Source organism: Lampris incognitus, chromosome 16 (genome assembly GCF_029633865.1).
Source record: "Lampris incognitus isolate fLamInc1 chromosome 16, fLamInc1.hap2, whole genome shotgun sequence".
Taxonomy (NCBI): domain Eukaryota; kingdom Metazoa; phylum Chordata; class Actinopteri; order Lampriformes; family Lampridae; genus Lampris; species Lampris incognitus.
In genome coordinates, this window is record NC_079226.1 from 38,228,277 (window position 1) to 38,242,736 (window position 14,460).

At 46.1% G+C, this 14,460-nt stretch overlaps 1 protein-coding gene across 1 annotated transcript in view; it reads right to left on the reverse strand.

Annotated features, from left to right (window-relative positions):
- Positions 1-14,460, reverse strand: part of zfyve26 (zinc finger, FYVE domain containing 26) — a 66,296-nt gene that overhangs the window by 24,450 nt on the left and 27,386 nt on the right. Inside the window, exons 20-26 of the mRNA XM_056295783.1 lie at positions 14,289-14,394; positions 8,229-9,076; positions 7,794-7,993; positions 7,168-7,272; positions 4,824-4,946; positions 4,168-4,344; positions 770-1,019 (exon numbers count right to left, since the gene is read on the reverse strand). Coding sequence (XP_056151758.1) covers positions 770-1,019; positions 4,168-4,344; positions 4,824-4,946; positions 7,168-7,272; positions 7,794-7,993; positions 8,229-9,076; positions 14,289-14,394 — 1,809 coding nt within the window. The remainder of the gene's footprint in view (positions 1-769; positions 1,020-4,167; positions 4,345-4,823; positions 4,947-7,167; positions 7,273-7,793; positions 7,994-8,228; positions 9,077-14,288; positions 14,395-14,460) is intronic.

Genomic DNA, 14,460 nt, shown 5'->3' on the forward strand with positions numbered 1-14,460 from the left:
CGTTGTCAGTCCCGGGAGAGAGATCCCTCCTCTGTTGCTCCCCCTGAGGTTTCTTCCTATTTTTTCTCCGTTAAAGGGTTTTTTTAGGGAGTTGATCCTTATCTGATGCGAGGGTCTAAGGACAGGATGTTGTGTTGCTGTAAAGCCCCCTGAGGAAAATTTGTAATTTGTGATATTGGGCTACACAAATAAAACCGACTTGACTTAAATCCAGTGCTTGCATGATAGAAACCCAGCACGAGAACATGAGCATGATTTAAATGTGTGTGTTTAAAGGTTCTGTGTATATGAGATTTAGCATTACTGATTTAGTACAGCAACAAACATGAGAATATGGCATCACACTCCCTCTGTGTGTGTTGTGATTCGAGCTTCTCTGTTCTTTGTTTTGGAAAAACGGATAAAGAGACAGAGTGACCTCCCACACAAAAAGCGAGATGGCAGTTACTTCGAAGCGTTCGGCTGAAGCCGCCCTTCCTCCACCGAAGAAACCCCATCATCAAAAACACACGAGGAATAACAGACTTGAGAGATTTCTTTACAAGGACTGGAGAAATTAACATGTTTTACTTCTATCGCTATTTATTGCATAACCTCTTTTCCATGGTTTGCTGCCCCAAGGTGCTGTAAAAACTTTTTTGTGTGGCATTTGGAGTCTCTCCAACTTTGACGTTTTCATTCAGCTTTTCTTAATCGCCACATCCATCTTGAAAATATCATGACGGAGACGCAGCCAGTCTATTTGTTTCTGGAGTCACTCGGTACTAACCAGATCGAGACTTCTCTCGGGGCGCGTAGGGGAAGTCGAGGGCCTTGCAGGCGTAGGCTGACAGAAGTTTATCCACATCTTCCAAGCCAAAGCCGGCCTCCTGACCCACCAGCAGGCTCTGCAGGGTCCGCACCGCCACGTCAGTCCAGTCCACCTTCAAGTTCATCAGCAGCTGCTCAAGCATGAGCAGGGGCTCCGACAGCAGGGCGAAATAGTCCTGCCTGGCCACCGGGGGCAGAGTCAGCAGCACCTGAGCAATTAAAACACTTTCAGTGTCATTCAAAAAGGGTCAAATGAGGCAGGGTTCCAACTGGTTTTTCCATTTTAAAAATCCATACACTTTGACTGGACTTCAGGTAGTATTTAAAGACAGACCTTGTACCCTAATGTGGTCTCCCATACTGCCAGTAGGTCTAATGATGGTGGCATGATAAAAATCCAAGCTATTCTTTCTCCATTTGGTTTGCTGCAGTCCATAGTTTTATAGCGCACGGTATTTTTTTCTAGGGTGCAAAATAGCTCCTGTCCTATAGCTTAAGGCCCCTATAATCATTCAGGCTGACTCGTACGTAAACACAGCACAGCTTTTGGAATAGCTACAGTATACAAGAACGGCAATGGAAAATTAGTAAGAAAACTCTTTATTACTATTTAAGCACTAACAGGGCATTATCCATGCCATCTGTTATCCAAGCCGCTTATCCCAATTGGAGTCGTGGGATAGCTGGAGACTATCCCAGCAGTCACTGGGCAGCAGGCGGGGAGACACCCTGGACGGGCCGCCAGGCACATCACAGGGCCGACACATTAGGGACCATTTAATATGGCCGATCCACCTGACCTACAGGTCTTTGGACTGTGGGAGGAAACCACAGCACCCGGAGGAAACCCACGCAGACACGGGGGAGAACATGCAAACTCCACACAGAGGACGACCCGGGACGACCCCCGAGGTTGGACAACCCTGGCGTTCGAACCCAGGACCTTCTTGCTCTGAGGCCACCACGCTAACCACTGCACCACCGTGCCGCCCAGAGCATTATTCCCAGTGTTATACTAAGCTCAGTGTTCCTCTCAATAAAGAAACCCACAGCTGACGATTTCATTTAAAACGAGAAAGAGCGTGTCTATGATGGTATCTACTGCCCATTTAGGGCTCTGGGTGCTTGGACCGGGGTAATCGCGACGCTACATCCCTGAAGCTAAACAGTCGGTCATTCTCTATCAGTAGCCAAGAGCTAACGATAGTCACCAGTTACTCTGCTCTGCCGCTTCATCGCTGGAAAACATTTCGGCATGTAAGCGCCGTCTGTTATTGGCTGTAAATAATAGCGGTGTTGGTTCTCCTGCGGCGCTGGTGTGGTTATCTTACAGTATGCCGCATATCCTCTCATTAAGTGGGGAGATCTGCCTCGGAGACGGCCCAAGTATGACGGAAACGGGTTCCTTGCATGTTCTGATTATAGTTCCCTATTCGCCCGTGTCTGCCTGGGTTGTAGCGGGCTGGCAGGGTGGGGATTTTAATAGTACACGTCAAAAGACTTAAAAAGAGGTCATAGATTACACAAGATCAGGCACGCAACCAAATGATGTCTGAAGATAAGATGATTCCTTTTAGTACCTGGGGGGGGGGGTGAAATTGGGCAAGATGTTGGGAAATCTTGATCACTGAACGCATAAACAGATTTATGAAAGAGAATCTGATCCGCCGTGGTCTTATTCGTTTAGTCTATATTTATTCAGATTAAGGGTGTTGACATCGAGGATGTCTTTTAGTGGTTATGACCAGGCCAAGTTATCTGCAGCAAATCCTGCTGCGGAGAGAAAGACACGGATCCTTCTAGGAAACACATTTAGAGGAAGGAACAAAGTCATACAAGAGAAAAATAACATAGATAAAAGAAAGAGAAAATGAAAGACAAACGGAAAGACACGACCAACAGAAATAAACAGTGGCATCATCTTACAACAATCATCTTAAACAAAGCAACAACAATTATCAATATACCACCTTTCTCCCCTCAGCGTATTTCAAATCCATGTCCTGGAGTTTTGGATCACTCCAAACACAGAAGGCCTTGATCACAAAGGCTTGTTTTTCTATGTTTCTTTATGAAAATTAAGTTTTCTATAACCATCTCCTGGACTAACCTTAACTCCTCCGTATACTGACATGATGGTTCCTTTGTCAACTTAATTATATTAATTAACACGACAACGACCAAGCCGGCCATTATGGCTGTTTTGGATTTCCAAATCTTAAAAACTGTGGGAGAGAAAAAAAGCTATTGTAACGTGCATGGATAAGTAGACAGGTTGGCCGCTGGCTGACAGGTCTGACCCTCTAGTCCAGCGGTCAGCGATGTCTCCAGCGTATACGGGTTCGCGTCCCGGCCGCTCCTGTGGTTGCCCCCCCCTCCCCAAATTCACTACAATACAGACCTGCCGCTCACTGAATGCTCCTAAAATTGCATATATTTGCATTAAAATTAGATCAATTGCACAAAAAAAAGTTATGATAAGATCTACCTAAAACGACCATGAGCGGTCAAAATGACCGCACGTCATTTGCGCATGGTTCGTGTGGGTCATGTCAGTATTTATGACGTGTGTTGGTCGCGTCATTTCCTTCGTGAAGTTCGTTGCTCTGTCCTAGAAACACAGTAGCGTTCTCCAGTACAGAGAAATAGTCTAAACTTGATTTCTGATTATTGCCAACATGTCAGGTTACAGACGCCGCTACAGACACACCATGACTACCCCCGAGGTGCTGCAGTGTTTACAGGCGTTGGAGAGCCGCCATTTTAAATTGTTTGAAAAACAGTATTAAAGTTGTTAAAATGTTAATTTTGGTGTCAGTTAGTTTCATAACAGACATACTAACATATGTAACGCATTAATATCTCAACTGGGTATTTATCTTGACCGAATATAGAGTTTAAAAACCGGCAGTCATTTTGACCGTCCATGGTCATTTTAGGTAGGAGTGAAATCCCGGTCGTTCTATTCAAGTGCTCGGTAGCTTAGACGAGTTGATAGTCAAATGTAGACAGTCGTTTACTATGGCGTATTAAGTTGATACTCTTAACCCAGAACAGTTGAGGTTTCAGTCGCTGCCCAAAGACCCTTCAGCAGATCACAACAAACCCATGACAGTCTTTATAACCATCAGGCCTGGTCACTGCTGTAAATACCGCTTCTGCTGGCACATTTGGTACTTCTACAACCACCACTACTAGCAGTACTGTTAACAACACTACCGCTTGTACTACAGTTTCTAATAAACATCATGTCTACTGCTACAAGTACTGCAGCAGCAGCTACTTCTGCCACTACTAACTGACATGCTCCCGCCACTGGCAGAAACCGGCACCAGTGCTTGTCCAAGACTTACTGACCTTGGAGCCCAGATGAAGAGCGTGAATGTGGCGTCTCCGGGCTGGGGAGACCTGGCTCTGGAAGTGCAGCGTGAGGTAATCAGCCAGGAAGTGACAGGCGGCCAATCCAGGCCGCCGATCCAGAGCGCGCTCGCAAACCTCTAGGCCCACAGAGAAATCTGAAAGGCCCTCAAGCAGCTAAACAGATTTAGAAAAGTTAAATGTAAAAAATAAAATAAAAATAACAATAATAATAAAATCTGAGAGAAATAAACATTGGCACACCTAGAATAAATAAGCTTTAAAAATGCCCTTGCTCAGGTGAATTTCAAACATTCATACCTGCGGCAGTGTCGGTATATAGTGACTTTAAAGGAATATTAAAACCTTTTTAAAAGATAATAGAAAATATTCCTATTAGGGACAGCCTTTGACTGGATTATGTGTGGTTTTACTGGTCAGTGTTACACTTGAATTTTTGCTTTGTACTGGTTTAATAGCATTTTTACTGATGTCCCTTTTTCTTCTTCTCTGCTTTCCAAAGGGAGTGGGTGGACCTAGACAGCAGTGTCCCTCTGTGCCTTCCACAGCAGATGCCCACATTACGGTCATTATTACCATTTCAAATATTGCAAAACTATCACAGTGGAACTAGTAGAAGGGAGTGTGGACCAGACCTGCAGAGCCTCCTCTGTCTGTCCCTTGTCCAGCAGATGAAGCAGGTGTTCTGTCTGAAGCTGCAACCTCAGCTGGTCAGACACAGGGTACAGCTTCACCCACTGTGCGCACAGGGCAAACTCCTGCAAAACAAGGCAGTAAACGACCATGATTCCACGTTTAGTAATATACTACGGCGTGGAAATGACCTCCCACACCAAGTCAAAGTCCTCATACTGAACATACTAAACACTCTCCACACTGATTGTGGAGATACTGACCTCATAGATACCCAGCAAAAGCACGCTTCCTAATGGATTCATTAATCCAAATGAGCATTTATTTGTGTTTTTAGATGTGCAAATATGCATTTAGATGTGTCCCCCCCCCTTTTTTCCCCTCCCCAATTGTATCCAGTCAGTTATCCCACTCTTCCGAGCCGTCCCGGTTGCTGCTCCAGCAAAAAGAAAGCAAAAGCACATGTTCACAGTGACTCACTGTGAACATGTACCTTCATTGTGATATAGTTGTGGGTGTGTGTACATTTAATCTGTGTTTTTGCTTTCTTTTTACAATGAACTGTGTTTGGCATGTGATTGCTCTCTAGGATCTGTGTGAGGGGCGGGTCTTAGTAATTGGTTGCTTCAGATCCGATCAAGCAACTAACACCTGTGCTCTGTGCCTGCACAAAAACCCGTTCACTCCTGTTTTGTCTCACTACGCCCTGAAGAAGGCCCGAGCCGCTACGCGTGGGCATTTTTAGGTCCTTTTTGGATATGTCTAAGTTTCAATAAAGACATTTTTAATTACACGGAGTGCCTTGGTCAGAGAGATTTGTTCTCTTTTTCTCATCTGAAACTACTGACCTTGGACCAAAGAGCACCCAACAAATACATTATTTAACTACAGAGAGGACTGAGCACGCCACTGACTCCAAACATATGCAGAATTTAATCCATTTTGGGATAAGGCTGTAACGTAAGAAAATGTGGGGAAAGTGAAGGGGTGTGACTATTTTCCGGATGCACTGTAGTTTCCATCAGTACCCTGTGAGGGAACAGCACCAACGGCGGTCGTTGTTACGTTGTTAACCCGGGCCTCGACCGATCTGGTACGTCATTCCTGATCTTGTCAATCCGCAAAGTGATTTGGCAGAATTTTACGTCGTAAAATATAATTAAACTTAAACTGATCACCGAGTTGCTCTTGTAACGCCTGTACAGCTGTGCCGCAGCCACATCATGTACGACCGAGCCTGCCTCTGCCTGCTGAGGAACGAGCAATGGCCAGCAGGAATGTCATGTTGACAGTCTATGAAAGAGGAGACGTAAGGAGTCGTCATTACCTACCATTCCACTAATGCCTCTTCTCCCCATACAGTGTTGGGGAGTAACACAATACATGTGACGGCGTTGCGGATTTAGAATACAAAATATGAGTAACTGTATTCAAATACAGTTACAATTTAAATGTATGGTATTCAGATTACAGTTACATTCTTGAAATTAATGGATTACTTAAAAGGACATGGAAAAGTTCTCTTCTTTTTTTTTAAACCAGATAAAAAATCATAGATCTTTTGTGTTTACATACTCTCCTAGCCTTTGTTAATATATATTTAAGGTGACTTCGATGCAGTCAGCCAGTTGCTACAGCAGAAGAGACAGAACAGTCTACTCAAGTAAGTAGTATTGTGTGAATGCTGCATATACTGTTACACAAAATGTAAGAAAATACTAAAGTAATCCAAAGTATTTAGAATACGTTACTCACACTGAGTAATCTAACGGAATGCGTTACAAATTACATTTGATGACATGTATTCTGTAATCTGTAGCAGAATACATTTTAAAAGTAACCCTCCCAACACTGTTCCCATACCTGCTTAGATATTCTACTTTATGAGTTTGTATTAGCTCCCAAGCATTTCATGCAAAGCAATCCATCGAACCACATTTCTTGCATGAGCAAAGAAACTTGGCTGGGGAAAAAAAAAGACACAGATTCAGGTTATGAACCTACAGACGTATATTCCCGAGGTTGCCCACATTGATCTTTCTCCAGAGATAGGAGTTAGACCCCTCTCGCTTGAGGTATTTAAAAGAGCCAGGTCCATCTCAAAAGTTGACATCTAATCACAGATTTGGAAAATGGTTCAAGGGGGCATCGTAGATGAGACGTGACACTGCAGAATTGAAGACAAAAATGGCGGCAGTAGCGAATAATATACAATAGTACCACACCAGCCAACAGCCTGCACACGAATCAAAACTGTGTGTTGGTTGTTGTCATGGAAACCAACCTGTAATGTAGGATTTATGACATCCAGCCATTGTTGTCTATGTAAGGCAATGCTGCACCTACCCTTGCCTCCAACATCATGGAGAAGAGAGACTCGGGGCTCCTCTGAGACTCGGTCCTCAGCGCCTGCCATGTAGCCCAAGGCAAAGGAGGCTGCAAGTTCAACATCTGTGGAAAAAACAAACCAACGCCAGATGAACCAGCATGTTGTAACTTGAAACTCGAATTGCATAACTCAAGCGTAGGATCACACTATAAAGCCATTTGTGCGATATTCTGAATCAAACACGAGACACAAATTGTGCACAGACGACCAAAATTGAGCATAAAAACTCCATAATGAACAAAAGGAAAGGTAAGACCTACACTGAATTGAAAAGCTGTACAAGGACAGCTTACTGGGGGCAGGATAAAGTACACAAGTAGTCTGTACAAACTATTATAACAATGATAATTACAACGTTAAATGCACTTATTGTAAGCCACTTTGGATAAAAGCGTCGGCTAAATGACTGTAACGTAACGTAATAGTTAGTTTCTATCAGTATTGGTGTCATCTCTTGTGTTGAGTGCCTCTTGTATACTGCTGTTGAGAGGGTGTGTTCCCGCTGTAATGGGACACCTCAACTTTCTTTCTAGGCTTCGTGACATGGATACCAAAGTAATTCTCTTCTTATCGCATGCATTACCCAGCGATAGATATCCAGTTCTTTCTTCTGGAGCTCCAGGTCCGTCTTCATCGAGGCCTCCGTGTCGGGATCGTTGAGGCAGAACTCGAGCAGTTCCAGACAGGCGGACAGAGGCCAGTGCTCCAGCGCCTGAAGTGTGACACGAGCTCGCAGGGTCGCGTCCTGCACCCTAAACAACTGCCCTATGCCCTCATCTCCACCTGAATACAGATCATTACACAGAGGACACAAGTCAAGAAAACACTGAAATCAGTTGGAAATTATCCTTGAAGAGACCCGAGAATCTGTCATTTTCTTTTTCTTAACAGGAAAAAAAAGCGATCTGATTTATCCGTTATTTCTGACTTCATTATTTAAGCATGTATGTATCGTCAAAACACCTCAAACTTTCACGAGCCGCTTTTCAATCCCAACATTTTTACCAGTATGTCTCACCTTCCAGAGCAGCACAAGCCAACAGACGGTCTCTTAACGCCCTCTCCTGGCTGCAGCCCTGCCCATAGAGCTCCAGCAGGCTCAGGGCTCGGCCCAGGTCCCCGGTGGCCAGAGCCTGTTGGAAGGCCTCGGCAGCCACAGCTTGAGCAACGTCTCCCTGAGGCCCCGACAACAGCAGACTGACCAGGGGTTTCCCACAGAGAGCTGTCCCCAGTCCCTCAGAGCCCTCCTCACCAGTGCCCAGCGGGGTAACCAGCAGTGGCTCAGACATGGTCTGGAGGTAGGCCCTGAGGATAGGAAATGACTTCAGGAGGACATCTCCTTCGCGGGAGATTTGCTCCATGTCAAGGACCGCTTCTTTCCTCCCGCTGCGGAAATATCCTGACCAGCCCGACTGCTGTGTCCGCGCAGACTCTCCTTTGCAGGCACTAAGACATGCCAGGACAGCTAGCAAAGCAGAGCGAGACTTTAGGAAAGACAAGGCTGAAGCCGTGAGAGGGAAAGAGTTTGAGGTGGTGGAGGAAGAGGATGAGAGGTAAGGCAGCGAGCCGGAGAGGTTAGCGGATGTGACAGAGCTCTCTTCCAGCGTAGACTCCGATTCCCAGCAGGGGTCAGACTGAGGTTCTGTAACCTCCCCTAGTGTTTGCATGTGCTCCTGGGCATGGTGTTGGAGCAGGGCGGTCAAGCTGGCCACGCCAAATGGCCCCTCCCCTTCTTTCCCCTTCCAAGCCTCTCTCTCAGGACTGCCGGGACAGGAGACCCACACAGGCAGAGTTTCACAGCACCGTTGGACCACCACCTGCTGCACGCTCAGTCTCAGACCCTCCTGCTGCAGCAGAGACAGGATCCTGCAGAGATCAGAGGAATCTTTTTACCGTTTGCCAGGACCTCCATCCTCACACTCTCAGCAACACTGTCATTCACGTCGGCACCAATAATGCCAGGGTGAAGCGATCAGAGATCACAAAAGCCAGCCTAGTCAGCACACTTGAGCTGGCCCGAAAGATGTGTCGGCATCGATTAATTGTCTCTGGTCCCTTACCCGTGAGGGGTAATGATGAGATGTACAGTAGGCTCCCCTCAATTAACCACTGGCTGACTTGTTAATGTAATGAGCAGGGATTCGGCTTTGTTGATAACTGGCCTTCTTTCTGGTGCCGCTCTCACCTGCTGAAAGCGAACGGCATTCACTCTACTGGGGTACCCTGTTGCTCCCTAGCTCTCCTCTCCTAAATGAGTGAATCACAATAATCTAATAAATCATTCCTACCACTGGTGGTGAAATGTGCAATGAAGTCTAATGTCTACCTAATGATCTACAGAACCAAACATCTATTGTGATCAAAAGTGTGACCACACATGGTTCACAGTGTTGGTCTTCAAAATTCTCAAATAATAATACAAGGTGTCTAATTCCAATTAATATTTCATCTATTGGTAGCTCCAAAGTTCTACCTACTACTGACCACTTCCACAAGACGCTGAAATTTGGTTTCATAAATATCAGATCACTGTCTACCAAAGCCTTACTAATGAATGATCTGATTCTTGTACATAGTTTTGATATGATTGGGTTATGTGAAACATGGCTGAAACCAAATGTTTTCCTTCCCTTAAATGAAGCTTCCCTATCCGCCTATACATACGCCCATGTAGCTCGGGTAAATAAACAAAGTGAGGTGTTGCCTTAACGTCTAAATCCATTTTCAATTTCACTTCTAAACTCGAATCTGAATTCAAATCGTATTCCAAGTCCACGTCCTTCAGCCACGAACAGACTCGGGTCAGTCCAGACTGTGATACTCTACTGACCTCCTGGCTCTTACTGTTTCTTGAAGAATTTGTCTCAGGTCTTGTTACTCATTCTGATGAGATTCTAATTCTTGGTGATTTCAATATTAATACTTTTTTTCATATATATTAAAATATTAATCTAAATACGGCTGCTGATCCTCTAAGTAAATTCTTTCTGGCGCTTGTTGATACTTTTGGGTTCGCTCAGTTTGTTCGAGAGTCGCCTCATTGCAGTGGTAACACCCTTGATTTGGTTTTATCTAAAGGATAGCGGTTTCTGATCTGACTGTCTCGCCAACCACATCTGCTGTGTCTGATCATTTTCTCATCAAATCTGAAGCATTACTGGCCTGGTCCAGTTAATGTCGGCACAGTCTTAATTGCCACTCGCCACATTGGTCCCTCCACTGTAGCTGCATATGGCCAGCAGCTGCCTGAAGTCTTGGCTCCTTTCTGTGTGGTAACCGACTCTGTTGAAAATCTCACTAGTAAATCTCACTAGTAGCTAGGTAACTGAAGAGGCCTACACCCTGGTTTAACGATGAGACATGGGATCTTAAGCGGGCCTGCGGGAGACTGGAACATAAATGGCGAAAATCAAAACTGCAAGTTTTTTACCTATCTTGGCACGAGTGTTTATTGAAATACAAGCGTGCTTTATCTGCTGCAAAAGCAGCGTATCGCTCTCGCTTAATAACCCCAGATTTCTCTTTGACACTGTATCTACACTTACAGCAGCCGTCTATTAGCTGCTCACCATTCACGGCCCATGAGTTTCTAGACTTTGTCTGCAATAAGGTTGATGAGATCATAAACAAAATGAGTTCTTCAACTCCAGCTACTCCTGCAGATCCTGTCTTACCAAATTCACATCTATACAATGAGTCACTGAGAGTCCCTGTTATTACAGCTAACAGACCATCTCTCTTGATACTTTGACTAATCTTGTGGCAGCTTCCAAACCAACTACTTGCCCACTTGACCCTTTACCAGCAAAACTTTTTAAAGACCTCTGGCCTTTCCTGGGACCTACAACGCTAGACCTTTCCTTTGACAAGCACATTAAAAAAAAATCAGCAAGACTGCCTTTTTTCAGTTACGTAACATAGCTAAAATTCAGTCTTCCCTGTCCATGGCAGACGCAGAGACTAATACAAGCATTTGTTTCATCCAGACTTGATTAGTGTAATGTTGTGTTCTCAGGTCTGCCACATGCTAGTACTAAAGGTCTTCAGATGGTTCAGAATGCTGCTGCTAGAATCCTAACTAAATCTAGAAAATTTGACCATATTACACCAATTCTTGCCTCCCTCCGTTGGCTTCCTAGCCATGTTAGATCAGACTTCAAGGTGCTTCTGCTGACTTATGAAATCCTAAATGAGCTTGCCCCATCTTACCTGTCTGATCTCTTTAAACCGTACGTTACATCTCAAGCTCTCCACTCTCAAAATACAGAGCTCCTGTGTGTTCCCAAAGTTAAAAAGAAGTCAGCTGGTGGCAGGGCCTTTTCCTATCAGGCCCCGTTCTTGTGGAATAACCTGCCTGCTGCCATCAGACAATCGGATTCTGTTGAATCTGATTCTGTTGCCTTAGCCTTTAAGTTGAGTGCTTCACTACCTGTACTGGATGGCGGGTCGGTTTCCTGTCTCAATGAATTTACCAAGCACTGTTCTCCCGATGAGAATATAGAGTATAGATTATTGACTACTGCAAACTGTTCTCGGGGCACCACGGTGGTGCAGTGGTTAGTGGTCACAGCAAGAAGGTCCTGGGTTCGAGCCCTGAGGTAGTCCAACCTTGGGGGTCGTCCTGGGTCGTCCTCTGTGTGGAGTCTGCATGTTCTCCCCGTGTCTGCGTGGGTTTCCTCCAGGTTCTCCAGTTTCCTCCCACAGTCCAAAGACATGTAGGTCAGGTGAATCAGCTGTACTAAATTGTCCCTAGGTGTGAATGTGTGTGTGTGTGTTTACCCTGTGATGGACTGGCGGCCTGTACCGGGTGTCTCCTTGCCTGCCACCCAATGACTGTTGGGATAGGCTCCAGCATCCCGTGACCCCAGCTGGGATAAGTGGCTTGAATAATGGATGGATGGATGGATGGATGGAAACTGTTCTCTTCTCCCACGTCTTTTCTCTCTCTCCGTCTTCTTCTTTCTCTTCTTCTGTGTGTGTGTGAATGGTGTGATGTGAATCTCCCTTGTGTGCATGTGTAGTCTGTCCTCCTCCCAGGTCTCCATCGTGACAGTAGTCGCCACCTGGACACTGCTCGGCATCCTCCTCATCATATTCTTCATATATCTTATAATTCCATTGTAATTCTGTTACCTCTTTCAATGGTGTAAATTGTGTAAACACAACATCCATTGCACGTCCGTCCATCTTGGGAGAGAGACCCCTCCTCTGTTGCTCTCCCTGAGGTTTCTTCTTCAGGGTCCAAGGACACAATGTTCAGCTGCCGTAAAGCCCACTGAGGCAAATCTGTAATTTGTGATAATGGGCTATACAAATACAATTGACCTGACGCTATTCTAAGACCTAACCTTCGTTCCTTCATTCTCTACCCACTTCATCACATTCATGGTCATACAGACAGGAGCCCACTAGGTTCTGTTGTGCACTAAAGTCTATCACAACATTCCCCAGGTGCCACTGTGCTCAGTAATAACATTTTAATCTGCATTCCTCTTGTTTACATTCCAGCAGGAACCCGTAGACAGACCAGAGAGTTGCCACAACAGGAGCGGCTGTGACAACCCCGAGACGAGGCTGATCAGCTTTTCAAGTTCCTTCACGAGACGGTTCCCTGTCACACTGACGGGCTACTTTACACTGGAACATTCAACTCCAGCCCTTCCCCAGCTGTGTTGCCGTCTGGCTCAGACGTGTGTGCAGGTCATATGCTGACCAACAAACCACATTAAATTGTTAAGACGCGGTAAGGAGCAACAAGCCCTACACTCCTTCAACAAAAAAACACAACACTTTTCATAATGTATACACGAATTGTATGTTAAGTTTACTTATATGCATCTTTACAAAGGTACACATTTGTCCACACATGTATTTAATCAACAAACAGTGCATGCTGCAAGCAACTGCCACTCGGCCTGCACCACGTTTACCAGTACACGGGATATGAAGTAATAATATCTGAGCCATCCTCTACAGCAAGCATCACTCTGGGCGCCACTGACTGTACGCATGTATGTCATGGGTTACCAAGCGGGCACTTCCCTTCACCGATGTAGGCGTCATCAAATCACCTGGCGTCATCAAATCACCTGCTATGGTCTTGATTTTGTTTGTACAGGTTTTGAAATCAACATTTGTACACACCGGTCTATTCCGTTGCCTACCAACGTGGGGATCGCCGGTTCGAATCCTCGTGTTACCTCCAGCTTGGTAGGGCGTCCCTAAAGACATAATTGGCCATGTCTGCAGGTGGGAAGCCGGATGTGGGTGTATGTGTCCTGGTTGCCGCACTAGTGCCTCCTCTGAGTCAGTCGGGGCGCCTGTTCAGGGGGGAGGAGGAACTGGGGGGCAGCGTGATCCTCCCAGGCACTACGTCCCCCTGGTGAAACTCCTCACTGTCAGGCGAAAAGAAGCGGCTGGCGACTCCACATGTGTGGGAGGAGGCATGTGGTAGTCTGCAGCCCTCCCCGGATCGGCAGAGGGGGTGGAGCAACAACCGGGACGGCTTGGAAGAGTGGGGTAATTGGCCGGGTACAGTTGGGGAGAAAAGGGGGGGAATCCCCCCCCCAAAAAAATTTGTACACACATGGCTTTCTGTGACCAATAGTTGGAGACTGTTTATGAAGAAAACCTGAACTAGTTTTCGTAGTTATTCCCCCCCCCCTTTTTTCCCCCCAATTGTACCTGGCCAATCACCCCGCTCTCTGAGTCATCCCGGTCGCTGCTCCACCCCCTCTGCCGATCCGGGGAGGGCTACAGACTACCACATGCCTCCTCCCATACATGTGGAGTCACCAGCCGCTTCTTTTCACCGGACAGTGAGGAGTTTTGCCAGGGGGACGTGGAGTGGGGGAGGATCACACTATTCCCTCCAGGCGCCCCGACCGACCAGAGGAGGCGCTAGTGCAGCGACCAGGACACACACCCACATCCGGCTTCCCACCTGCAGACACGGCCAATTGTGTCTGTAGGGACGCCCGATCAAGCCTGAGATAACACAGGGTTTCGAACCGGCGATCCCCGTGTTGGTAGGCAACAGAAAGTAGTTAGTCTTTAAGCAGTTTCTTCTCTTTCCTACCTGTCGGGAGATACCTGTCTGTCAAACAGCAGGTGGAAGAGAAGCTGTGACGGGGCCTGAAGTAGAACCAGCAAAGGATTCCCCAGCTTCACTTCACCGCTTTGGTCTGAAAGTAGAAGAGAGAGAGAGAAGAGTCTAAAATTCACCTATTGTGTATGTGTTTGAGCTGTGG